We start from the raw sequence: 26,276 nt of genomic DNA, 5'->3' as shown, positions 1-26,276 counted from the left end.
TAAGACACAGCACGTCGCACAAGAGCAACTACTTCATGCGCAATATTGCTAGTCAACACTCGTAAACATCAATTTAAAGCCTATTCCACACAAATGTTTTTCTCTTTCCAAACTAGAAAAATGCCTGGCCGCAAAATGTTTCACGCACCTCGCACAAAATTAATTTTCGAATTCGTTCACAATTCACAGCGATTTATGTAAAAAAATGCTTGAAAACGTCATTTCCTTAGGTCTGAAATCCGTAACAAAATGCAATTTAGACATAATTTATCATGTCTTTCTGTGATTTTCACATCGAAATATGGTTGGCCTAAAAATGCCACGGATTGTCAACTGAGGTATAGGAACAATAGTTTTTAAGATATCTAAGTCGATGGACATAGATACATACATACACACAAACAATTTTGCCGACTGATCCCAATACACATAGATTCCAGGTAGGAGGAAATAACAGCCAATTAGTGTCGTTCAATTTACATAGATGGAACATAACCACATATAGATGGCCATGATTAATGCAATGATATTCTTATCTCGTTGGATGATATTGGTCATCATTGTTGATATGCATTGACCAAGTGTCATTTTCTCACACTTGTTTAGCCTTTTTGCACACACACTGTTCAATACACGTTTTTACGATACCAAAATGGGAAATGATGCTGATTAAACAAAAACAGAATCTATTAGAGACACTTCACGACAAGTATTGCACTAGTTTTAAGACTGGGGATAAACTCTAATTCAGTGACGTGGTGCAGCGAAAAGTCTTTCCAGTAAAAGCCTGCTAGCCATTAACAATTAAAATCCACAGCATGCATTGTCTGTCGTGCATGACCGATAACACACAGTTTCGCAGTTCTTGCATGCACAACCACAAGGTAAGGCGACCTCTGATTGGTTCATGCTGCAAATACGTCACCGTTTTCATCCAGAGCTTTGCATGAAGTGGGGTTCTCAAATGGAAACTTTGGCATCATGACAAAATATGAAGATTTCAATATAAAAAGTAAGGAACACTCTGAAATATGTTGTCGAAAATATTTAAATTGTACCAACAGTTTTCTCTGGCAAAATAAATTACGTTTCTGTGATCACGGGCGCCTCTGCAGGAAATAGTGTGACACCCCTAAGCCAATAATAGTTGTAACCAATCGAGGGAAGCTCTCCGAGTCCAATGAATGATTTTGTACTCTATTACTTGCGTCTGTCTTCGTCCACCGATTCGCGCCGCTGTCATGTTTTACTGAAGGGCAACCATCAGGTAAACGTTTACCACTAAATTTTGACCATTCGATTCTTAATTTTGTCTATTTCAGACCCAATGCATACACTTTTAACTTGATGTTGCGATCCATGTCGTTAATAATCAAGAGTATGGAAATTTTTCGATCTCTATTAGACTGGGTGAATGAACCCGCTGTTGTTCAAGGAATGATTATTTTGACATGACATATTTTCAGTGTGGCCATAGCGCAGCGTCAGAAACCCGAACACTCCTCTTATTTTCGTGGTTTTTAACGTGACAACTCAAATCTACGAAGCCAGTCGACATGCAATTCTGAAAGACCAAACCCCACAGCTTTCTTTACCAAAAACTTAATGTGCGGTAAGCCACAGTGCACATTGACGGTGTTCGGTTCTGGGCCAGCGAAGTATCGGTCGATCCGACGATCTATACCATTATCGATCATCGTTTCAACGGTAGTTTAGCAAAAATGTATGGGTCTCTGAGTGGTATGAATGTTCTGTACACCGTCATATTCATTATGCCCCAGCAACGGGTCTGAAACGGTCTAACGTCAGCACTGTCATGTATCGGCCGTGTTCGATGACGTAAATGTCACAGCGAATTACACAGGTAGACAGAATATATTCAAGCGCTGGCCGAGCGAGCATCGTGCCATGGCGACACCAGTTCTCTGGCCAGGAATTCCAACAAGGTACCTCTTGAGCGCATGTGCATTTAAAGTGTATGTGTTTATGTGTATTTCTTTACAGGCTGCCTAGCTGCTTTGGTTGCCGGCTCAGGAATTTTTGCTTGTTAATTTTTTGTCGTGTGGATATTTTTGGGGCTGATCGGGTTCAGAAGGGCACTGTGATGGCTACTTGAAGAAAGAAAATAACAACAAAAACCAACATCAGAAATCAGCAAAATCGTATTTTCCTGTAGCAGTGTTTGGACTCGGCGTCATTTCTGTTGAACGTTTTATAATAAGTATTCCTAGCTAGATGAGACCTAAGCAGTACTGAGACTGTCACCACCTGGAATGGATACTTAAACAATCACCTGAACGCTCAATATTACAACTGTAGCTTTTGAAGACCTGGGGACAGCCAGCACCATCATTTTATTTCACAGCTGTGAAATACTATGATAACACTCATAACAGATAAGCTACAAAACCAGTCTTTGGAAGATGTTCATGTCACTACCTATGAAGACATAGTGAGTAAAATAGACTTGTCTGAATTTACATTTAGAATTAACAATATTTGGTTGTTTTGTTTCATCAGCAAAGTGACCCCGCCAACGCTGCTTTCAGCTTCAATTTACATTTGGAATTAACAACATTTGGTTGTTTTGTTTCATCAAAAAAATCATCATGGCAATTTTACATGAGCTGAATTCAATTTTTAAGTCGATCGGTAGATCATGTTCTCTAGTGGTTCCAGTGTGATCAAACTCTGTTGATGGTTTGATTTGGTTTTTGTTATGTTTTTATCCAATTTTCTCTTGCAGATACCATATCGAACGCGTAATAAAGTTAGATATTGGAAGCTAGATGCAGTTAAGCAAGCAGGTAAGACTGTGACTGCAATTGTTTTTTCACGATCAGGTCAAAAAAGACAGTTTGTCAAGATTGACCATTCGAAGTCACTGTTGCAAAGAAAAATGCAATGCCCTGTTGTGCCTACCTAAAGCCCTTTACTACCTACATTTGCTACAACCCTGTATCCAGTAATCATGGAAGTAGTGGGACTCGTGTATGATCAAGAAATAATGGTTAAACTTGTGTTTATGTTTAACATGACAGTGAATTGTAGTATGTCATTGATGGTATAAGTATTTGTTTTAACTCCAGGTTTACTTATGTCAAGAGTAGAGAATTATAAATAAGCTTATAGTTAAAGTAAATAATAGTGCCATTTTTAGGTCTAACTTCAAAGGACCGAAAATGTTGAACTGAGTTGACAACATTGAAGCCATAATGTGTGTACATAACACTTGTATATTGAAGAGAATCCTAAGACACAGGCAAGAGTAAGAGTGTTCGAGTTTAACTGTTAATGTTCTGTGTGAATCATCGTTTACATAATTGCAGTGTAAGCGTAGACACTGTATTGAAAATACTTCTTTTCTTTTCTTTTCATAGAGAATAATGGTGAGAATTTGTTTGTTGTGAAAGCTCAGACTACAGAATGTGATTGGAAAACAAATGGAAACAATAAGCCTCTCTTTAACAAAGGGGACAGTCAACAGCATGGGAACTGTGGTACTGTAGAAACACCTGCATCCCAAACCCCCCTGGTCCCTCCCAAAAAACGCCACTGCCGATCACGCTCAACCGGTGAACTCTCAGGAAATGCCAAATCAAAATGGCAACCAAAAGCGTCGAGCATTTGGAAACCAGTACGCACTGTGTTCCACAGAGATTATACCGCAGGTTCACCACATCATTTTTCGTCAGCCAATAGCATTGTAAATGGGCCAAACTTGCCAATTGGAATCAATAATTTCTCTACCCCTCCCGAGTCCCCTATTCCCCGCCCTGCGTCAGCTAATCTTGATGGCACTGCACCCTGGCTGGATGGTAGCCCAATGAAACATGCCCATGTTCAGAAAGTGCGTAGTTTATCGCTGTCAGAAGACGGAATTTCAGAGGGTTTCAGACCATCGGTGATACAGGTCCCAGATGCGGCGCACAAGCAGTTTGGGCTGCCAAGGTGTCGATCTCAACCATGTGTATTTGATCGCAAAGCTGGTCTGAAGAGGCGAAGGGATGAAGATAGTGCTCGACCAGCTTTGGATTTTGAAAAGATGAAGCAGGTATGGTTACGAAAAAATTTCATGATTTTGTTCCAGTTTCTACCATCAAAGTACACATCATGAAAGATTGTAGGTAAAGTTGTCAACAGCTGTATTGGCTGTTGACAGTATTTCTGAATGCATTCGAGATTGCTGTTTGATTTCCATAAATTCCCAATATTTTTGCCAAATGTCATAAACTTCTTTGACAATTTTAGAAAAATGGATCAAAATATAATGAATGTTTCACGGCTATCCTATAGTGTAATGTTATCATAAAAGCTGTACACAGAATTTCTGTCTTTGACATATTGCCAAGCCAATTTTAGCATCTGCAGCAGCACTGTCACAGATAGAATTTTTCGTTCTTGCAAAGCAATGCCACTTATCAGCCGCTGTTAAAGATTATAGGTAAGGTATTCACAGAACGGGTCAGTCACAATCAGGGTGCGCTAGATGATTTTCATTCGTTATGGACATATATCTGCTATTCAGACTGATATTATATTGCTTATTTGTTTCTAATAAATAGTAATAGTTGTATCTAACTTGGTCACATAAAGAAATATTGCATATATTGTGCAGGTTTGGTTGTACATCCACAAAATGCCTTTAAAAACTGTAAAAAGTAGCGTTATGCTGTTTCACTTCAAAATGTACTTAATTTCAAAATGTTTTTTGGAACACAGTGTTAAAATTGTGGAATTTTTAGCTTACATATGTTATTGCAGAATACCTAATCTTTCTTTCACAAGTTATTTCATGTGATTATGTGCATCGGAACAGAAACTGTGGTATTTTTACCAAAACTGTAACATCGTTATGTTTTTTGTGTTTTGTGACCATAAGTACATATACCTTTAGTTTATATGTAGACAAATGGGTAAAATATTGTAATATTGAATTTAATTCCAACCTCAACATCCATGGCAAGCATTTTATACACCAAAATTAAAATAAATTGCATATTGTATTGTTTTGTGAATAAATGAAAATGGAGATCGTTGTGGTCGGAATTTCTTGTAGCGTCCGTGACACACTCATATCTTAAGGACAACAGGAGTTATAAAAGATCTGATGTCACAGGCCTAAGTGTCAAAAGGTGCCTACCTTAAATAAACAAATTATATAATTACTGTCCCTTGCGTTCACTATTAATATTCCTAAAATATGGAAATGTAGCATCCGTGACGGTGTAGCGTCCGTGACGGTGTTTACTACATAGTCATAATTAATAACTATTTAAAACATTTGAAAGCAGTTATTCCACTGAAACATATAAATACTAGTGTGTATTGTGTGTACATTCATGGAGTTGGGTTACAAAATGTCTTCAAGGCATAAAATTGTAAATTTGCACAAAATTGATTTTTTTTTAAGTAATAAAACACTCAAAAAGTTATGTTGAGCCTCAACTGTAACACTTAGATTGGTGTTTTTTAAGAATGCAGTAATTATATTGATAATGTTATTAGAATTCTAGTGAAAAGAACAATGAATTCTGTGCTGTATATGCATTTATTATTGTGTATTCCATTTCAAGTCATTATGTCACGGATGCTACAATAAAATGCAAACATTGTTTTTCAGATTGTAAGCCAATCTAAATGTGAAATAACCACCACATTTTATTGTTTTGTTATCACATTTTGAATTTTAAAAAATCAAGGGGGTAAGAAATGACATTTGTGTTAACTATGTCTCTACCACTTTCACATATTATGAAGGCAGAGAGTACGAACGTCAAGTCGGCGTCATCCTCATCCTCATCCTCAGGTGACCTTTCTAGCTGACGCTAAAATGACGCTACTCAGCATCAGCTTCAGCGTCGTATCCAAAGATTGCGGAGGATACGCTACCCAATGATGGATAAATGATAAAATTCGCCCATAACATAAGAAAATAACAACTCCATTCTTTCTCAACTTTCTTTTGAATCCTAAAACTGGTTCGCAGGTAATATTTTATCGTTAGAATATCTCATATGGACTAGTTTTTTGGAAATGTTCGTAATTTTCAGTCCATGGATCCGCAGATGTGTTTGTTGGTATCCTCTTAACTCTTGTGTTAAGATTTTCCAAAAATTGGTGCAAAAAAGGTATACCGGTACATGGTCCGAAATGTGTAAAAATCGCCACCATGAGAGGTGATATGAAAGCCCTAATTATTCAAAGGACATATAAAACAATTAACCTGTATAACTATGACTTGAGGCCTGAAAAGTCAAGGTATTATACATATAACCTTTGAACTTTAAGGAAATTAAGGGCTAAGAATGTTGCGTTATAACTACAACGTGAGAAACGGGTATTGAGAGGAGAGGTAACTAAATTTTATGAAATGCAAATACCACTGTGTTTTAATTAACATTTACAGTGATATGAAACTTGGAGCACATTTTTAAAGTTGTTTTTACACTTATCATTCCATCAGACGCATTCGGGAATAATCAGATCTGACGCCGGTGAAGCTGACGCTGTAGCGTCATTCTCATCCTCATTTTTGCGTGACCTATGAGGCTGAGGATGAGTATGACGCCAACTTTACGCTCGTCAGAGAGTACAGATATATTATAGAACAGAGGTCAAAGGTGTGTGTGCGCCCCATCCTGACAGGTGTTAGAACAGATGCAAGCCATTTGGATTTCTTGGGTGGTGTGTCAGATACATTGTAGCAAATTTTATTGTGGGACCACAGGTCAAAGTTTAACAACCTGTCGCTCTAGCCTGATCTAGGTGTCTACTTTTATCTTGGTTTTACACTTTAAGTAAGGCACAAACAATGTTAACTTCTGTGTTTTTTGACGTATTGAAAGTTTATTACTGGTATAGACATTTTTCACAAACTCCAACTGATTTTTGCAGTAGTCGCCATAGCTTTCTCGTTCAATTTAAAGAAATTGTCAATGTTTTGACACAATTTTCACAATTTAAATGTTTGATAGAGAAAGGTTTTGGAGAAAAGAGAAATTGTTGATTGCTTTTTATATTTCAAATTGACCTAACTTTCAAATTTGATTTTGGTAGCGTCCGTGACAAATTACATGTCATACTATAGAGAAAATATTTTAGAAAGAAATTCATTTTGATTACACTGAATGGTATTAATATTGTTGCTATAGCATGGTTAATTCATGGCAATAAAACTTTTAAGTACAGCATACCAGCGGAAGGACATAGAGAAGTTGAAAGTCCTATTAAAAAAATATGATCAATATTGTTGTATTTCTCACTAAACTTGAGGTTGTGTTTATTCATGGAAAAATTAAGTAAATCATACCAAGTATAGCTTATTTAATGCCAATATGCATCTTTTATATTGTAATAACATAAGAAAGCATTAACAAATCATTGTTTAACATTTTATTATGACATTTGTGTTTGATGTTCAACATTTCTGTAGCGTCCGTGACACTGCGTCGACCATATAAAACAATGTGCACTGTGGTAAAACTAACGACGTTTGCTTCACCAAATTTTAGGAAGATGTGCCCCATACCATAACCTTCAACATATTATTTAACTGGACAGTTATCATGAACTTGAAATTTTGACCTAAGTGACACACTCTAGCGCACCCTGATTGTGACTGACCCGAGAACCATTGATTGTCATATTGATAACGGTGACCCACTCTGACACCATTACTGAATAATGACAGTATATTCCCTGGTAAATATCAAGCCTTGGTAATGTGAAATTCCCTGGAGGGATAGCATATAGATTGACTGGTTTTTGTTTTGATGTGGTCATTAGAACAATCTGCATCAATGGAGCTTGTTTTTAATGGCTCTTCATATATGTATGATTACATAATATACTTGTATATATACATCAGAAGGATTATATCTGTGTATATACTGTATATATATACTCTGTTTTTTACCTTTTTTGTTGATTTTTGTCATCGTTTGCCAGCGCTTGTAATTTTTGTGTTACTATTCATGAATAAGTAACTAGACCTTTGAAGACAAGTACCATGCTGCCCGATTTGATAATGTAAATCCTCAAACCAACTGAAAAATCTTCAATTTGACGTTACAGTACTTCTACTGTATATTCTCATATTGCCTTCTACATACTGTGTTTTTACCAAGCTTTGCATAGAAGAATATATACCATTGTCCGAGTGTCTTTGAATGCCTTCTGCTAGCCCATGCACTAAATCATTGATGAAGCTCAGTAACATGTACTCTTGTGTGCCCAGTGACAAACATCCAAAGAGGGCCAATCCCTTGATGATGTAACAAAGCTAGGTAGTAAAAGGACCAGAATTTTCTCCACAATGTACTGATCTTGTAACGTGTAAGCAAGTGTTTTAAGTCTGTGGCAGACTAAGGAATTATCTGAGATTGTCACAGAAATTTGCATTTTGAACTTTGTTTTGAGGGGGAAACTGTTTTTGAGTGTGATTCAGTCAGTGAACTTATCATGCATACTTTGTGACTGTTGGCTGCAAGATTTATCTTTTCTTTGAGCTGAAAATCATACCCGTACTAATACACAAATTTAGTTCCTTTTTACCACGTTTTATGATCTTTTGGTATGGTGCGTCATTCCATAACACCAATGTAATGAAATTATCATAGTAACCTTAATAGGATCAAGTATATTAATTAGTTGACAATGTGTTAGGTTAATGGCAAGCATGCAGCGTTCAATAGCAATATAAATAGCTGCATTCTTATTTTTTTAAGTTAGAGGTTTCAGTACTGCCCTGTGTAACTTCCGTTTTGTGGATGGGAGCAATTTTGATTTTATGTAAATTTGTCTCTTGGATCAAGCTGAGATATAATATCATAGCAAACCTTTCCACTTTCATGTTTTATACTTTCATCCCATACAGGCAATTTGTTTGAAAAGAGCAACAGTAACCTTGTGCAAACATTATCAAGTTCTAAAAGGTTTTATAGGGTTTCCCCCTATTACACTAGTTCACCGTAGTCCAATCAGAGGTAGGGATAACAGGAAAGTCTTAAGATTTAATCACACAGTTCCTGACTTCGAGTACCCTCAGATCCAAACACAGCAACAACACTGACCTGGGTACGTGCATTCTCCAAGTCAAAAAGCACAAATGCCACTGTTGTGTTGTTTCGGTGTAAAGTAAACCTTTAAAGAGTGTCCTTCAACTCAGAAAGAAAAAAATGCTTTCTATCTTCCTTTCTTCTAACAAGTCGTATATCGCTTCCAACATGCTCATAAAAATCTGTTTTCTTTTCTCACTTTTGTACAAAGAAGTATCATTTGTTCTTTTGTTTTTCCCTATCAACGTTTTGTCGTGTGTATGCACCTCTGTCTTCAGAGAGCTTATAATTGGTATTATAAATTTAGTCTAATTGTTTCTATTATTATTCACTTTTATTTATGACTGTGAGACACGCTTGACTCCCGATGACCAGTAGATCCTGTCAGGGATAGTTTGTCAGGGCTCTGATTTGTTGCCAGCTCGTATATTGTAACGACAATGAAAACGTATACGAAATAGAGAGATAAGAACAAAAATCTTTAAATGTGCAACCATCTATGATAAACACTGAAGGCAGGGCGTATTTGGTTGTGATTGTATCAGAATGGAAGGAAAATTTTGTATAGACGTGTATGATCTAGCAGTAATAAAAATGAATTACTTAGAGGGGCTGTTTAGTGGGAGCCTGTCAACCAACTATATCCGTTAAGTGTTCGTTTGATTTGGCGGTACTGTACGTGATTTGTCAATGCAGTCACCCTATTGCCCTGTATGGACACTCAACATTTCCACAGAAATGGTCGTACCCAAATATGGCGGGGAAAATCTTGAAACAAAAAGATTTTTAATTTGACCCAGCAGTTTACATGGTTGACCCTGTCACATTTGGTCATGCATTATGAATTATTCCATGTCAGTTATTGACAATGGTGCAAGTTTTACAATAACATTAAGTGTTCAGCATAGTAAAGAGCAAGCACTTATCTATGCTCTCCTTTACTCGGCAGTTTATTTGCATGTAGTCTAATTGGAGTATAATATATGTAAGTTGCTTTTAGTACATTCATCGTGCCGTGTAAGTGTTAAAATTGCAAAGCATGGCCTATTTCGGTTGAATGGCAGGTTAATTACCACAGTGCCAGTACAATATGCTCGGTAAAAAATTTAAAATTAAGTGGCTAAAGTCTAAGATGGTGTCCTTTTACAAGTTGGTCATGTGAGCATACCTTTTCAACACACTCTTCTCAATTTCTGAATGCAATCAAGCAATGTGTCAGTTTGTATTCAGTTCTGTTATGGAAGTTTCCATGTGCTAAAAAAACTTGAAATATGTAGGTCATAATCACAGCAAGACCTAGGATAAATCTACTCTGTCAGGATTAATGGTCAGTGAAAAAGAAGTGTGCACCGAGTAATTCCTTTGTATACATGCGGGGCATGTTCCAGAATTCCATACCCCGGGCTTTCTTTGTTTTGGTGAAAACCGTAGGCACTCCGAATGTAAACAGTGGTCTATGCTATCAATTGAATAGAACCTTTCCTAAATCTCTCTGCATGTCAAGTTGCCTGTGCACAGGAATATGTACATAAAGCAGACTGACCTAGTTATGTTGACGGCGTAGTAGTGTGTGCAGTTTTCATAGCAATTCTATTTGCAGCCAAATTGTGTGTATATTCTCTCAAATCAGATTTGGCGCTTAGATGCAGGAAACTCAAACCTTATACTATATATAGAGTTGTTGTAGTTCGGTGATCTCGGTTCGATCATCGCAGTATTTTTCCGTGATTGTTACATGAAAATGAGAGAAATACAACAGGACAATACAGTGTTTAGTCCTTTTTAAGGCCAAAGGGGATAAAATATTTTATTTTTGCAAAATAAAAAACTACGACTGTAATAATTTCTTTTATACCAATTTCTCTTACACCAATGTTCTGATACCAAGAGCTTTAAAATGAGCTTCCATTAGTGATATACCAGAAAAAAACTGAAAACAGTTGTGAGCTTGAATATCTATCACTGATGTACATTCTAAAAGAGAACCAAAATAATAGAAAATGCATCAAAAGTAACTACTATGGTGTTTAAAGATAAAGTAATTACCAGCAAGATAGCATGAATTTTTTTTAATAGTAAGGTGTTTCTTATCTTTCGTTTTGAAACTGGAAGTGGAAGTCATTAAGATTGCCACGGGTGGCACCAGATGCAAAATATTATTAAAAAATGTCTATTTGCAAACACAGCTCTTTCCTTTGCAATTTTTTCTTATCAGTTGAAACTCAAAACTGTCGGCCTGTCTCATAGGTTTATGACATAACTATCAATTACGGTAAGGGGGATCGTTACATATGACCTCAAAAAAGATCTATCAACATACCCCTTTAAAATGAAGGATATGACTTTCCAATACCGATATCCGGGTGTCAAATTCTGCCACTAAAGCACCCACAGATATAAAAGTGGAATCAGCTGACTACCAAAACCATTTTTAACCTTTTTTCTATTTTCTCACACCAAGTCACAGAAAATTTGTGTATAAATTTTTCAGAAGACAGCAATTAGGGTTGCTCGGTTTATGTGAGCAAAGTGTAGCTTTCTTGTAAGATCTTCAGTCTTGATCTTTTTATTTTGCAAATACTGGTTTTAAACCCAGACTAATTGACTAATAGCATTAACTGCATAGTGTCAATATTTTTGTGTTAGAAAATAGTTTGGCTTCTATCAAAAGTATTAACATACCAGTCCATTTGTGCATTATTACATCCCAGCTAGAATCTCTTAGTCCTCAATTCAACACTTTCAAAAGTACCCATGCACGACATGTCTTTTGTATTTTGTGAAGACAAGGTTCAGCTTTGTGATAACAGAAGTAAGTACAGTGGATTGAAAATAAGGGAATTGAAAGTCACAAAACTTGTGGTATGTGATACAGTTCAGTAGGAAAGATCAACACTTTCAAAGGAGCAGATCTTGAGTGAAAATACAAGTGACCGTCATTACAAACCCTGTGTGAGAAATGTGAACAGACCAGCTGTTCAGTTATCTATGAAAGTGCAGTGATATAAATTTACACTCTGTGTGTCAACTCTATAATCTGAAACAGTTTGTCTTTTAACAGTGATCAGATTGTTTCTAACTCTTGATTAGAATTTCTGGTCATTTCTCTGCACTGGCCCAGTAATCAATGGCAATACCTGATACCGGTCAAATGAAATATTTTTAAGGGGAAGTTCACCAAGGCTGATTTTTACATTTTAAGTGCAGTTTAGGGCTTCATCAACTTAATGTATTTTGAATCATTGGGAAAAGCACCGAGCTTGGCGCTTTAAATTTCATCACTTGATATGGTAGGGACCATCTTTTGATAGGTATGGCCACTCACATGTTCATACCAGGCTGTGTGTATTTGCATAACATAAACAATAGTTATGCAAATATACAAAGCCTGGTGTGAACATGAATGACAATGCCATACCCATCAGAAGATGGTCCTTGCCATATCATGTGATGAAAGCGCCAAGCTTGGCGCTCTTTCCCATGATTCAAAATACATTAAGTTGATGAAGCCCTGAACTTCAACTTCCGCCACTATTTTCATCCGTTTTTGTAAAAATTTGCACGAGTTATTATAAATGTTGAAAATTGCTTTTCTGGAATAAGCATCCCCAAAGCGAGCACATATGTCAAAATCAGCCTTGGTGAAATTCCCCTTTGAGTCAGTGAGCGCGTACCCATACCAGTGGCACTTCATGTTGATATACAAGGTATACTAGGCTTAAGGTCAAACTGTCCTTGAAAAAAGGTCTGGGCACGTTGTGACAAAACTAGGAATTATCACAAGACAATATATAAACTGCTTATATTAGATTTATTACATGATACGTGAATCAAGAAGTTGCGATACTAGTCGCTTCCGTTTCTGAAGCTTGAATTCAAAATGCTTATTTTTCTTTCAAAGAATCCAATCTCCTTTCATGTTTAGGGCAAGAAACGCCAGCACTAAAGCCTTACATTCTTCTAATTCATCTAGTCAATTTTTAACCAGAAAAATAATTGACAAATATGTTAAAACACAGTGACTGATTAATTTTTTTCTGATAAATGTTTGGCTTCCAAATCACTTCACTAGTATAAAACTCTTGACATTTAACCTTTGCTCATGTTTAGTCTTCGATAAATCTGAAACATAAATCTGGATATCCAATTCAGATAATATTGGTATTTTTCCGTATATATTTCCTGTTTCTGTTTTGTTATAATATGCAATGGCATAGCATTGAAATGTAATATTTCTGGAGGCTGATATTACTTCATGTTTTTTCGTGGTTTCGTCATTTTTGTTTACATTGTGTATGTGCCAAATGACCGGTAATACGACAACCGTGCCCTTACACAGAGGAATGTGTAACGGTGAGTAAATTCTTTGTCCCGTGGATTCAAGTATCACTGTTAGAATTTCAAGCCAGTGAGAAAAGAATTTACTGCAGGAATTTCTTCCAGTTTCTGCCTGCTTTGTAAAAACATTTCAGCAAACTGGAAATTCTGCGGATGTAATCACCAATAAAACTTCCAAAGTAGTGTGAATTTCAGTATTCGAAAAGGAAATTCTATTTCACAATTTTTAGTGTATTTTAATACTTGCAGTATTTCAAGTGAGAAAACCTTTCCTTTTACATGATTACATAATAAACACCTGATAATTTGTTGGTCAATTTCATAGTGGTAATTTGCATAATGATCTAATTAGAAAATATAAACAGATTTGAAGTTGTTGAAATCTTGTTGTTTATTTACATAGCTACAGGTACACGTTCTGTGCATCTGCTGTACATGTGACACTCCTACTACTACTAGTCTGCTTCATATAGTACGACAGATAGAGGCGTCCAGGATTATCAAAAATTATCAGCATTCATGTTTCATGCTTCAAATTGGGTCAACTTGTACATGTTTAAGGTCTTACTGTATAAATGTCATTTCAGAAATCTGTAGCATTTTCAATTCATCTGTAAATTTGTCAACATATATAGTATGATTCTGATGATCTGACGTCCTTACATCTCAAGTCAGTTTTTCTGACAACTTGATCCAGTATGCTACCTTACTTATTACCAACATACCAGTAGTTTTGACGAACAGAGAATAACAAATTGTGGTACTTTAAACCCTAAATTCATACAGGTGGTTGAAATTTTTTTCTCACTTAAGGGGCTTTATTGGTATTCCACTATCATCGCTTGAGACTTGTTAGTGCTCTAGCAGTATTCAACTCTAGGAGTAAAATTCCTTTCGGTTGGATTAAAAGCTCAAAGACTGTAGTTATTTATTGTCATTCACTTTATGAATCCGTTCAGTTGTCAGGGAAAATTCACCAACTTTGGTATTTAAATCATCGTCCTTGCACTTTTTGGGTGTGAAGTTTCAATTGTCAGTAAGCAAGTATTTTCAAATGTGTGGTGCTCTTTGTTTTAAATTAATGGTGCAAAACGTGTTGACAATAATTACCAGAGGGGAATTTTTAGCAGTGTGTGTGCTACGTGCATGATTTAAGGACCATCTCATACTTTTGCAATGTCAAAATGAAGAAACTGTTCATGTAAATGTATTAATATATTCCCTCCCATCGCTTTTCTAAAAAAAGTTCCCAAAACTAAATAAATTCCTGCAGTATCAGGTTGAGTTCTCAACACCACAGTAAACTGTTATAGGTTTACCAAAGCCAATAAAAAAATTTCCAAATATTTAAATTCCTTTTGTAATGACATTTGCAATGTAATGAAGACACGTAAACAGCCATGCTACAGGTGTGTTTTCAATAGACATCTAAAATATGGTGAAAAACATATATTAGCTGGAACAAAGCCAACTATTCAACTATGTAATGAAGACAGTAGAAACGTCTAACCTTATACACACAATGACTTGTTCTGTCTTAACTCATGAACAATTTGGAGAAGGGCCCTAAATAGTTGAGGATTTTATAGTAACTTTGTATGGTGTATGTTTACACCTTTCTGGACAAAGTTCAGAGTACGGTAGGTACACCAGTTTTAGATCTCTTTTTTCTGTTGCTCTGTCAGTGTGTGAATGTCGGAGTTTAGCAGAATTTTTCGTCAAAGTCATTTCACAAGTAAGCACTGGAATGAATAGAGTATTGACAGTCTGTTATTGGTATCTTGTTTGTTTTAAAAAATACAAACAAAATACCACGACAGACTAGCATCATAGCCAGTCACACTTTGGCATGTCTGGGTCTATTTCATAGAGTATCATAGTTGAGTCAGAGTGCCATTGGCACAATGGATTTTTTTCCTGTGGGCAAATGTCAGAGGGCTTTCAAGTTGGATCAAATTTTCACAGCTATTGAAATCAGGTGAAAAAAGCACAAGCAGCTGCTGAAAGTCTAAAGGATGAAACACCTGTATGTATTTTATCAATATTTTTGTCAGCCACAGGTATTGGTATTAACCCATATTCTGCCAGGCCTATCCCTTCCCCCATCAGCCAGTTCCATAGAAAGCAGTATTGAGCCTTAACCTGTGCATATTTTCACCTGCTTGGAATGGTATGCTATTGAGCGTCAAGCCAGTAAAAATCATGTTCATAGCATATATGTTTTCAGGGGCCCTCAATATGGGAAAATCTTTTTAAATGCAATATATGGGACATGTCATGTCTTACTAGTTGTATTGACTTGACCTGATGGTGAAATATGAACTTGGCAGGATACGGGTTAACATTTGGATGTTCAAATTCGTAACTTGGTCATACACATTGAAAGATACCACTTCCACTAATGATAGCTAGAGCATAATCCATTGAGCCTATTGATGAAAGATGAGTATGTTGTTATGTGGTCTGATACCATGTGGTGGATCTGCAACAATTCTGTCCTAAATATCATACATGGATGCATATGGCAAAACTTGGATCTTCATCAAACATCTCACTGTCTCGAATCAATACTTCTTCATTAGGGACATATTTTTCTAGCAACAAGCTACACAAATTGAACAGAATTCAAATACCCTATATTGCCCATGTTAGCCGTTAATTTAATAAAAAAATACCTGGCCAAATATGCATTTGAAGCAAATGTCAATTTCTCCAACATTCCTGGATCACAGAGTTACATTAAGGAGAAGGGCTTGTATCAGCTTTCAAATGCTTTTGGCAAGTGTCATTCAGTTAAGTTCAATTGACATAGTATTCTGGTCAAATTAGCATTATCAAGTTAGCAAGTAATACATACTTCAGGAATAAATTATTTTGTTGAATGACCTCTGCCGATTTCCCGTTACGACTTGGAGACTGATATATTTAGAGGTTATAAACGGCAAGCAAGGGTATTTGGTTGTTGATATAAGACCTTTGAGGTGAAAATTAGCATATTTGGCAGAAATAATCATGAGGTGATTATTTCAACGAAGTATGCTAATTTTCACCCGAAAGGTCTTATATGCGCAACCAAATACCCTCACTTGCCGTTTATAACCTCATTATAATATGATACAGTTAAATACAAGTGGACAGTGTCATTATTTCAGACGCATGGTTGGGACAAGGGAGCATAGCCTCAACACAAATTCAAAAAAAAAGTGTCAGAACGCGCACGCGTGCACAGTTGATTCCATACAAAATGGTAATGCAACACATCTATTACCCATCAAACTTGAAGAATTTATCTGGAAATAGGCTCAAGAAGAAATTAAAAAAAAATATTTTGTTGTTTTTCGCCACCACTACCGGTACCAGTACAAGCTCTTCATTTGTGAGTTCATTGAGCTGCACCAGACTAAAATTTAACAATCAAAATCAACCTCGAGTCGAAGACCTGTCTGACATAAGGGTGAGTTGAAAGCTCAAGCGGGAGTTCTAAATTTGTGTGAGCTTCCAAATGTTACACAGGTCCTCATGTTGAGAATATAGACCCTGGCTCCAGCCAATGAGATGGCTAGATTCCAGCTACTAGACATATTATAATTAGGTATTGAATGATTATCAAGTTGTCTTTTTAGTTGAGCTCATTTCTTTCAAAGCACCAAATACCACTGCTATGTAAATGTGCCTCCAGGTTAATTTACAAAGTAATCTGCTCTACTTGACTGTGTTGTGTACTGTTTGTTTCTTGTCTGTGGTCTTCTGTATAACTGCAGCAGTGTTGCAGCCAGGAATTTTAAACCAGGGGACATTGTGTCCCCATACTGTTTATTTTGGGAGACATTTTGCACATTTTGGGGACAACATGCGTCAGCTGTCAATCAAATTTTGTATTATTTTGTAACAAATTAGTTTCACTGAACAAAGTTCAAGCTCCTGGGACCGCGTCGCTATGCTTGAATTTCAGGTGATTGTAGCAGTGTACCGTATCTGCCGCCAATGAGAGCTAAGACTGACTGTAGTCAAGCAAATTATGATATGGAGTGCAGCATTTTAGGCCAAAAAAAAAAATGTTTCTGGTCAGGTCTTTCTTTAAAAAATGGTGCGGCGACGCGCATTTTAATTTTTTTTAATTTTTTTTTTTTTCCCCTCAAGGGAGGGAGGAGGGTCAGTTTTATAGTTTTATCAATATAGTCACATATATACTGTTCATGCAGTCACTGATCATGGCCCCCCCCAAAGAATTTTCATTTTCTCTTCACCATTTTGGTTGTGTGTCAGCCACGGCCGCCGGCCACAAACAGAAAAAAAAGGGTGACGCGCTGTTGTTCAAGTGACGCGCGCTGACCAGAAACATTTCTTTTTTCGTTTTTTGGCCTTAATTACTTTTAATCATAGCTAGCCCCAAAAGTACGGAAGTATAAGCCTCAAAATAATTATGCAAAACAAAGGTCATCGTCGGTGACAGATATTACTTGCAGCCTGCACCCAGCACAGTCAGACTTATTAGTGCACCCGAGGTGACCCACAGTACGCAAGAATGTGGGATAACGGGTTCCGTTTCAGGGACATTGTCGCAAGGGCGTGTCTTGGCGACAACACTGCTGCAGGTGTGATAAAATCCATTTTGCATTTTGGATCAGTACTCAAGGAAACCCAATGGTCTTTATACCGGGGTACATATAATGTAGTAGTTTTGCACAATGCAACATTAAAATCATTTGGCCATTTGGTAGATGAAGTGGCATATTCTCTCCTCAGTGGCAAAGAAAGAGACAGGCGTTCCCAGACCATCCAACCACATTTAATTATCTCTGAAATGTAAGTTTTAATTTAACCCGTCAATATATTTTATGAATCGTGACTTGGCATGATGGATATTTCTAATTAATATGAGTTAGTCTGTCTGGAAATAGTTCAGTGGATCCTGAATATTTAAATATTTATCTTCTCAATAAATGCCTCATCTTCTCTCTTGCAGACATCATATGATAGATGTAGCGATGACATTCCACCGAAGACGCAGTACTTGGTAAGTTTATGAATAATTTATTTACATACAAGCTCTATCCATCAAAAATAGTCTTGACAGGTCAGAAAGTGTACTACGGCCAATTTCTCCATTAGCTGGATGATGAAATACATACAACATCATGTTACCACTGCTTAGTGTCAAACTATATCAGTCATTTCAAATTTTACTGGTACCTGACAGCTGCAGATTGTTAAGGATCAGAACAAATTGTACTTGATGAAGTTTATAAAAATAGATAACCACTTGCCTTTGTTAGTGTGTACAAAGTTGTGTTACAAGATGCCAGTGTGTGTTGATTGTCACAGGCAAAGACAGATGCATGCTTATTCCATTTCTCTGTGTAAGTGCCTGGAGCATGTAATTTTCTTTAGATATTGGGGTAGGGGCCTACCAAGACCAAACCCCCAATATGCTTGAGGGTGATTGCAACTGGCTTGCTGTTGTTATGTGAGTTACTGGTGGCCTTGGCACATCATTTTTGCAATTATATTGCCTATTCTATAAATATGACATACTTTAATGAAATCTGGACGGTGGCGCTCACCAAAATTTTAACTCTAGTGCTAGTGTGAAACTTTTATCCAAATTTTGGGGATGGGAGCTTGGCGAAGCATGGGGGCTAAGGCAGAGAAATTTATGGTAGAGGTTATCAAACAGCAAGTGAGGGTATTTGGTAACAGATGGGGGGGGGGGGGGGGTGGGGGGATGGAGGGGTGTAGGCATCAGCGTGTTTGGTTGGAAATGATCATCAAGCAAAGAGAGGTGATATTTGTGCTAAATATACTTTCCCCAAGAGGCCTTCTCTCCTCGACCAAAATACACAGTGCATCGCTTATAAACTCATGATATTACAATGAAAGCTGGATGATTGGTATTTTTAAAACAAGATGTTGGAAGGGATGTGTATGCAAGTTCAGGTACCCTGTGTTCTAGAACATGTCAGTGAGCATCGCATACCCAATAATGGCTCTCCACCAATCTTCCAAGCCCCCCCCCCCCCCAAGATATCAAATGGTCCACCCCTTACAGACCCGTATGCTTTTGCAGACACTTTTTCTGCTTAATACTTTGATAAACTCATCATTACTTTGTTCATTGAGGTGTTAATAGTGAATTATATCATGAAAAAAATTAGTGTGTTTATGAACAATACACCAGTAGAATACGCGTGTTGACTGACCATGAGGGTAACAGCATACGTTTGTTGTCTGAGCGCCGTAGAGTCATCCTAAAATAGTCTGTTTCATGAGGCCATTGGTTAGGATGAGGGAAGCAGACTGTTTCTGGTGACTCTCAGGCCTGACAGAAAACAAACGTTTGCTGCTACTTGAATATGGCCAGTCAATATGTGATTTGAAACACATAATGTTCTTGCTGAAAAATCAACAAAGATCCTAAGCTGTTGTCACTCTTGTATATTGCAGACGACACTGCCATCTAGAATGGTATAAGATTATTTCAAACTTCCCCAGTCAACAAATGTTCCAGACTGTTATATGTAACTGGTTAACAGTTTTGGAAACTGTTAACCAGTAATTTGCTCTTTGCACATATCAGCACCAAAATGATGCATGCCATGTGATTCGAAATTGATGAATCATGACAGAGAGTTTGGACATGGTGTGTTACGATACACCTGATAAGCTTGAACTGAGATGGTGTGAAATCAGTGAAGGAATGTGAATGTAAATTGACTCCAAATAGACTTATACATTGATGGACAAACAGACTCCAAATCCCTCGGTACCTTGTGCTGGGGTTGATAATAATATTGATGATATGTAATGTCAAGCAAACACTGTAAAAGGTCCCCAACTTCATTGGAATTCACTTTCGCTTTAAACTGTATGGACTGGCCGTATTTCTGCCACCCACGCAATACCTCTCTCAAATGAAAGCAGAACACCAACATGTTACAGTCTAAGAATACTGAAGTCTACCGGGGTGAACTTATTAAAAAGGATCATATTTCGCAAGATAGATGTTTTGAAAAATGATGGAGTTATGCAGCAATTTGGATGGGGAAAGCAGCTGTTGGAAAATTCAACATGAAGACGATTCTGTCATGACCTGGCACGCCACCCATGAAAACATGTCACAAACGTTCACTGTGTATATGTGTGAGCAAGCGTTTGAATGGAGTTTGTGTAGGTGGTTATTCCTTTGGCAACTAGTTCAGCCTCACAGGAGATTGTTTATGACTTTATAATAAAAATTCTTACAGCAAGGCCACTCCTCGCTGTGGTAGGTACTTAGGAAGTTGGTTTTGATGAACAATGATTTCGAGTCAACTATACCCAGCGGGTAAAAGACGTGATCAAGCAGAGCACATGTGTAATCATGACCTTATGCAAGTTCGGAAAGTTTTTGTTGGTCATTTCTGATGGAATAGCCAAAGAACTGTTCAGTGAAATCTTCCCAAGATAAACATGTATCCAATGATCATATTTTCAAATTCAAAGCTTTGCAGGAATGACAAAATAGTTTGGACAACCAGTTAACATAGAGATGGAAATGAATTGCCAAACTGCAAAACGTTTTAAAAACAGCCATACCAGTCACCCTTATCAGCCTATATTTCAACCGGGCTTTTCATTTTGAAAGGTCACATGTTTGTTGCCTTACATAGGCATAAGCTACAGTAACTCTTTCACTTTACACTTAATTGCCACGGGTAATTTATTCAGTTGTCAATATTTTACAGTGTCTGTGTACACCAGTCCCTGGGTCTCATACATGTCAAGCATGTCTGATTTGGCCGGAGTGACATTTTGGTAAATGTCTTTTGGTAGCGAGTGGTTTTTCATTGGTTTTTCATGGGTGGGGCTCATTGTATAGGGAGCGGTATCATTGATTGCATGGTGGGTGGGTATTTCAAGCATGGTAGCACCAAAGTTGATCAACAGAGTGCTGATGCTATACTGCGAAGTCCCCACACAATATCTTTGTGACCAATTTCACCCGATACCATTGTGACAAATAGGTCAGGTGTTATCTCAAAAAACGCACTGAACCTTCATAATGTCATACATTTGAAAAATTTGTCGTCAATACAGTTTTGTATAAAGGTTGTCATGTATTGTAGAACATTCGTTGATGCTGCATGAGGCAACATGATATGTGTTGGATTTACAATGGTAGTGCCCTAGTACCAGTAAGTGAGATCACATCTCAACACACTATCATGGTTAATATTATCATATTGTCCTCCCCAAGACTAATATAGTAACCCTTTCCATACGCGCTATGTGAAAACACATGGGAAAATTATCATTGATAATCCATAACTCTTTTTTCTGGTTTCCAACAGACTGTCCGAAATTCACGGAGTTTGGCAACCTTGTTCAAAGAACCAGACAAATTTCTCGGGCTGATGCCGATAGCCTCCTCCCCGTGTGACAGCAATGTGTCGTCAAGCGTAATGATCACCCCATCTTCAAGTCCCACCCGCAAAAATAAGGAAGTCGGCTGTTCAGCCGGCAATGGTGCGATCAAGGACGAAAGTGAACCCATTCATTATGATCATGATGACAGCGAAGATAAGGAGGAAGAGGAAATCTTTCAGATAGACGCAGAAGATCTCGATCTTGAATCCATAGAAAAATATTGATCATATCTAAAAGACCTTGTGATGCTGTGCTACAAAGATTATTCAATATTTTAGCTACTAGAATGTCCTTTCTTTCTGGCATAGTGTTAAAATGCACAAATGTGATTATTTTGAAGAAATTTAGAAAAAAAATTCTCTTGATGAAGAGACTCATCACTTTATTGGCCCAACATAGATTTTAAACAGGCTTGCCCTGGTTTCTGGAAATGATCCTTAAACTAGAAGAATAGAAAATGACACTACGAAAAACTTCACAAAACCGACAAAAAATTTTCAATCATTTTCAGAGAAACTTTAAAAAAAAATCCAGTGAAATTATAGCAGTTCTTTAAGCTTCAGCCAGAATATTATTACTTTGATGTTAAAGGAAATTGTCTATCCTAAGTCAAAAAGTTTGTTAATACTGAATATGATTAATTGTGATTTTGTATATGGGTGAAAACATCAGTTCTTGTGACACTGAAATATAAAAAAGTATCTCAACTGTGTAATGGAAAGTTTAGAATTCGAAAGTCAAATCTATAAATTCTTTTCACAATGTCTGCAATGTGAAGAAAGAAAGAATACTGGTATATGACACTGTGCAACATGTATTAATGATTGTATACAGAGGTGCTGTAGGTTGCATAGATTGAAACGTGAAGGTACGTTTTCGAGTCAAACATTCATATCTCAGAATGCTGAACTCCTCTTTTTTGGTATCAACCCTTAGTATTTCCCGAATATTTGGATGGCAACATTGGAAAACAAGGGTGAAAGTGTTACCCTATACATGGGAATAGAAAGTGGGTCTGTTTCACTGTTACAAGGTGGGAAAAATGCAAACTGGTTTTACTTGAGGATTTCTAGTGTGAATATCTCGGTTTGATTTCTCATCGGGGATATTTACCTGGTAATTATCAATGTTCAGAGGCTTCAGGCATCAAATCAAAGCCACCCACAGTCCAAATGTGTTCCTAAAAACTAAATAGGCCGGTCATTATCTGCTGTGCCTGGCAAACAGACATTAATATCATTTGATTTGGTCCAATCACCCAGAAGAATTGACTATAGATTGTTTCAGATGAAGACAGCGTAGTAGATGCTTTGCAAGGTATTACTGATAAAAGATAATGAACTTCTGGTATAGATTTACAAAAGGTAGACGAGTTGTGAGTGTGAGGTCATTGCATCTCATATGAGTATGCCCACACAGAGTATGAATGGTGCTTTAAATTCACTTATTGAATTTAAATTTAAATTCACTTATTGAAACTCACAAGTAATTCCAGGCCTATAAGCGTATTATCCCAAGCAGGAATGTTATTCTTGCTCGTTCACCCAATCATTTTGTTGGTTTTTTCCAAATAGGTTTCACAAATCTCCATGTTGTAAACCCATCGCAAGCATATGTGCTAAACAGATGCTGTTCAAAAGTTTAGAATTCTTCCTTCTCCAAGATATCAGACAATCCACAAACATGAACTTTTTTTGTAGCAAACTGAGAATATTTTTCATTGTAAGAATACCAAGACACATGCCATGTGGCCATCATGTATCACAGAGCAGTTTTTGATGTAGTGTTACATTAACTTTTTTGCCGAACAGTTACTTGCTAGAGTGAGCGATTGATATCTCTGTGTGCGAGTGTGGGTGTGTTAACATGTGTTTTATTAGTTCCACTGTATGTGTGCGCGTGTGTGTGCATTGTATACTAATCCCATTTAGATTGGGTAAGTTTGTTAGGCCATCTTAGCCACAACAGATTTTATAATTGTAGTTTCAATAAACAAGTTTTGGCACATTCGCCCACTTTTCGTACAAAAAAAAAATGGTAACTTTATAGTATAAATTGTATAGGAATTTTGCCTTGTATATTGTTCATAATATGAAATGTGTTTTATGTGGCTACGTCCATTGTAACACAGAGTGTATAGCTTCAATTAATGGTAGTTTTGACTGCTCAAGACATAGTCTGCGGGAACAGATGAATCTGATTTTTTTATGTCAGCCCGTTTGTAAATATGTAAGATGCCTTGAACGGAGGCATGTATATGTGCGGAAGATTTTTTACAATTTATCCTGACACGTGAGGATGATCGATATTGAGAGACAGGTTCACGATAATTAGTAGAAATGTTGTCTCCGATTGTAATAATCGTTTACCAAGTATTACCATTTTGCGGACATTGTCAATTCAGTGCTGAGGGCCCGCTAGTTATAAAAGACTGATACTTATTAGAAACATGTTGGCACATTTATTGCCACTGAAAATCGTATAAAATGGTTAGTACTCAGTGGCAAGTATTACCAGCAGTACACCACAGGCCGATGAGCCAAACAGATGGCCGAGGACTTAATCATTTATTCCATTTTATGGTCTTCGTGATGTAAAATTCAGCAACACTGACGCACATGGCAGTAGAAAATAAAAAAATTTGATTGTAGTGATTGTAGCTTTTTGCAGATTACTTTGCAGCTTAGACGTAGATTTGTTGTCATTTTGCACAGAGAAATTTTTTGTACAAAATATGAAGTATGTGTATTCTGGTTCCAACCATATGTTTTCCTCCATGCCTGCAAACACTTACATTTGAAGACTTTCCATATTCAAGCTCCGACTACAGTACTTTCAATTATATTGTATTGCATCCATGTGCTGTGAAGGCTTGTGAATATGAGTTGCCCCTCTCCTTGGAAACACAATCATACAGGAATGACCATCATAAACCTCCACAACTTCATTTATCTACAGCAGGCCGTGTAGACCTGGTTCAAGACGGTGAATAAAAAGGAAGTCACATGTAACAGACTATTGTCTATCTGTATTATTGAGCCTAAAAGCTAAACGACTTTGGTGAGTTAATTAGTTGATAAAGTAGATTTTTCATCAGATCCTGATGAAAGGATTTGGTAAACATCAGAAAGTGCAGAAGGGGGCTGTACCTGATCAAGTTAGGTACTTCTGAAATGTTTTCAACCCACTCATTATATCTAGTGTATGATCAGAAGCACACAAAAAGTTGTTTAGGTGACAGACCAAATCCACAGGCCATTATTATATATCTTGAACCAAGTCTATAGGCCATTTGTCTATCATTGTATTGTTATCTGCATTATCAGCAGTGTCTTGCTACACGGTTCCTACAAAATTTGGAACCTCTCTGAAATTTTCGGTGTGATTCCTACTTTTACGAGAATCCTCGTTAACACCAATATGGACTTCCCAATACCATTCTTTGTCAGACAGTGTCCGTCATGGTGTTGCTTTCAAATGATGTCACAAAAAGTTTCATGAAAATATCAAAATTGTCCAAAAATATTGACATGATGTGTAAACCCAATGTGTGCAAGGAATTAAACTATACATAGTCTGATCACAAGAACCACTGTAGATGATAATAGAGTTACGGTAACAACCGGTATTTGGAAAATTGAAATAATATGTTGCTGCTCGGAGAAATGTGCACAGACATTTTTCATAACTTCTTGTGACAACAGAAAATTTGCAGTCAATGCTATATAGCAGTGGTCCAGTGATATTGATACTGTACTTATGGAGCCGTTGACCGCAAAAGCTAATGCACTAGAAATGTAATCCTTAGTTTGTGAAACCCTGTTTGTTTTGTGTACATCAAAATCACAGAAAAGTATTCTGCTGTAACAAAAAATAAAATCTTAAATCAGATCGGGAAACCATAACAAATATGATATTTTTATGACAGCACATGAAATCACTGCAAGTTATGACCCAGAGTAATGACCTGGCTGTTGCAAAATTATGAAATTATTTGACACTTTTTGATACATTTGTATCAGGAAAAAATCATGATAGATCAACACTTTCTGAACTATCTTCCCGCAGTTGCCTTTGTTGTCACACCTATTCTTGGGCAAACTACTCTTTTTGGTTAGTACCAACATCTAGCTGTGTATGCCTCTAAGACCGTGGGAATTCTCTGGTCTTTTCTGAAAGCAACTTTGCATTAAGAAGTTCTGTTCTGATGGGGAAGGGGTAACACCACAGCTAAAGAATTACATTTTCAGTGCATCAGCTTTCATGATTGACGACCTCAGTGTCTTTATTTGATGAATAGATGTTTCATGTGTTCAGATTTTTGTGCGCATCCCTGATACCCAACAATACATCCTTCATATTCACAAAGCAATTCCAGAACCTGTAGAAATAACAGAGAAATATGCCTTTCAGAAGAGTTTTTACACATTTATCACCGACCGCTTTGCAAATTAAAAATTTTTCTCAGAAGAA

At 37.0% G+C, this 26,276-nt stretch overlaps 1 protein-coding gene across 1 annotated transcript; it reads left to right on the top strand.

Moving 5' to 3' along the window:
• The first annotated feature begins 1,155 nt into the window (after nt 1-1,155).
• On the top strand, nt 1,156-26,276 carry LOC139120492 (protein FAM53A-like). Its single transcript, XM_070684951.1, has 6 exons — nt 1,156-1,267; nt 2,005-2,452; nt 2,747-2,807; nt 3,381-4,054; nt 18,364-18,414; nt 21,728-26,276. Exons 2-6 carry the CDS (start codon nt 2,378-2,380, stop codon nt 22,025-22,027), a joined length of 1,161 nt encoding a protein of 386 aa, XP_070541052.1. The 5' UTR covers nt 1,156-1,267; nt 2,005-2,377; the 3' UTR covers nt 22,028-26,276.

This window comes from Ptychodera flava, chromosome 20, assembly GCF_041260155.1.
Source record: "Ptychodera flava strain L36383 chromosome 20, AS_Pfla_20210202, whole genome shotgun sequence".
NCBI lineage: Eukaryota > Metazoa > Hemichordata > Enteropneusta > Ptychoderidae > Ptychodera > Ptychodera flava.
The sequence above is the reverse complement of the archived record's forward strand: the minus strand, read 5'-3'. Positions and strand labels throughout refer to the sequence as shown.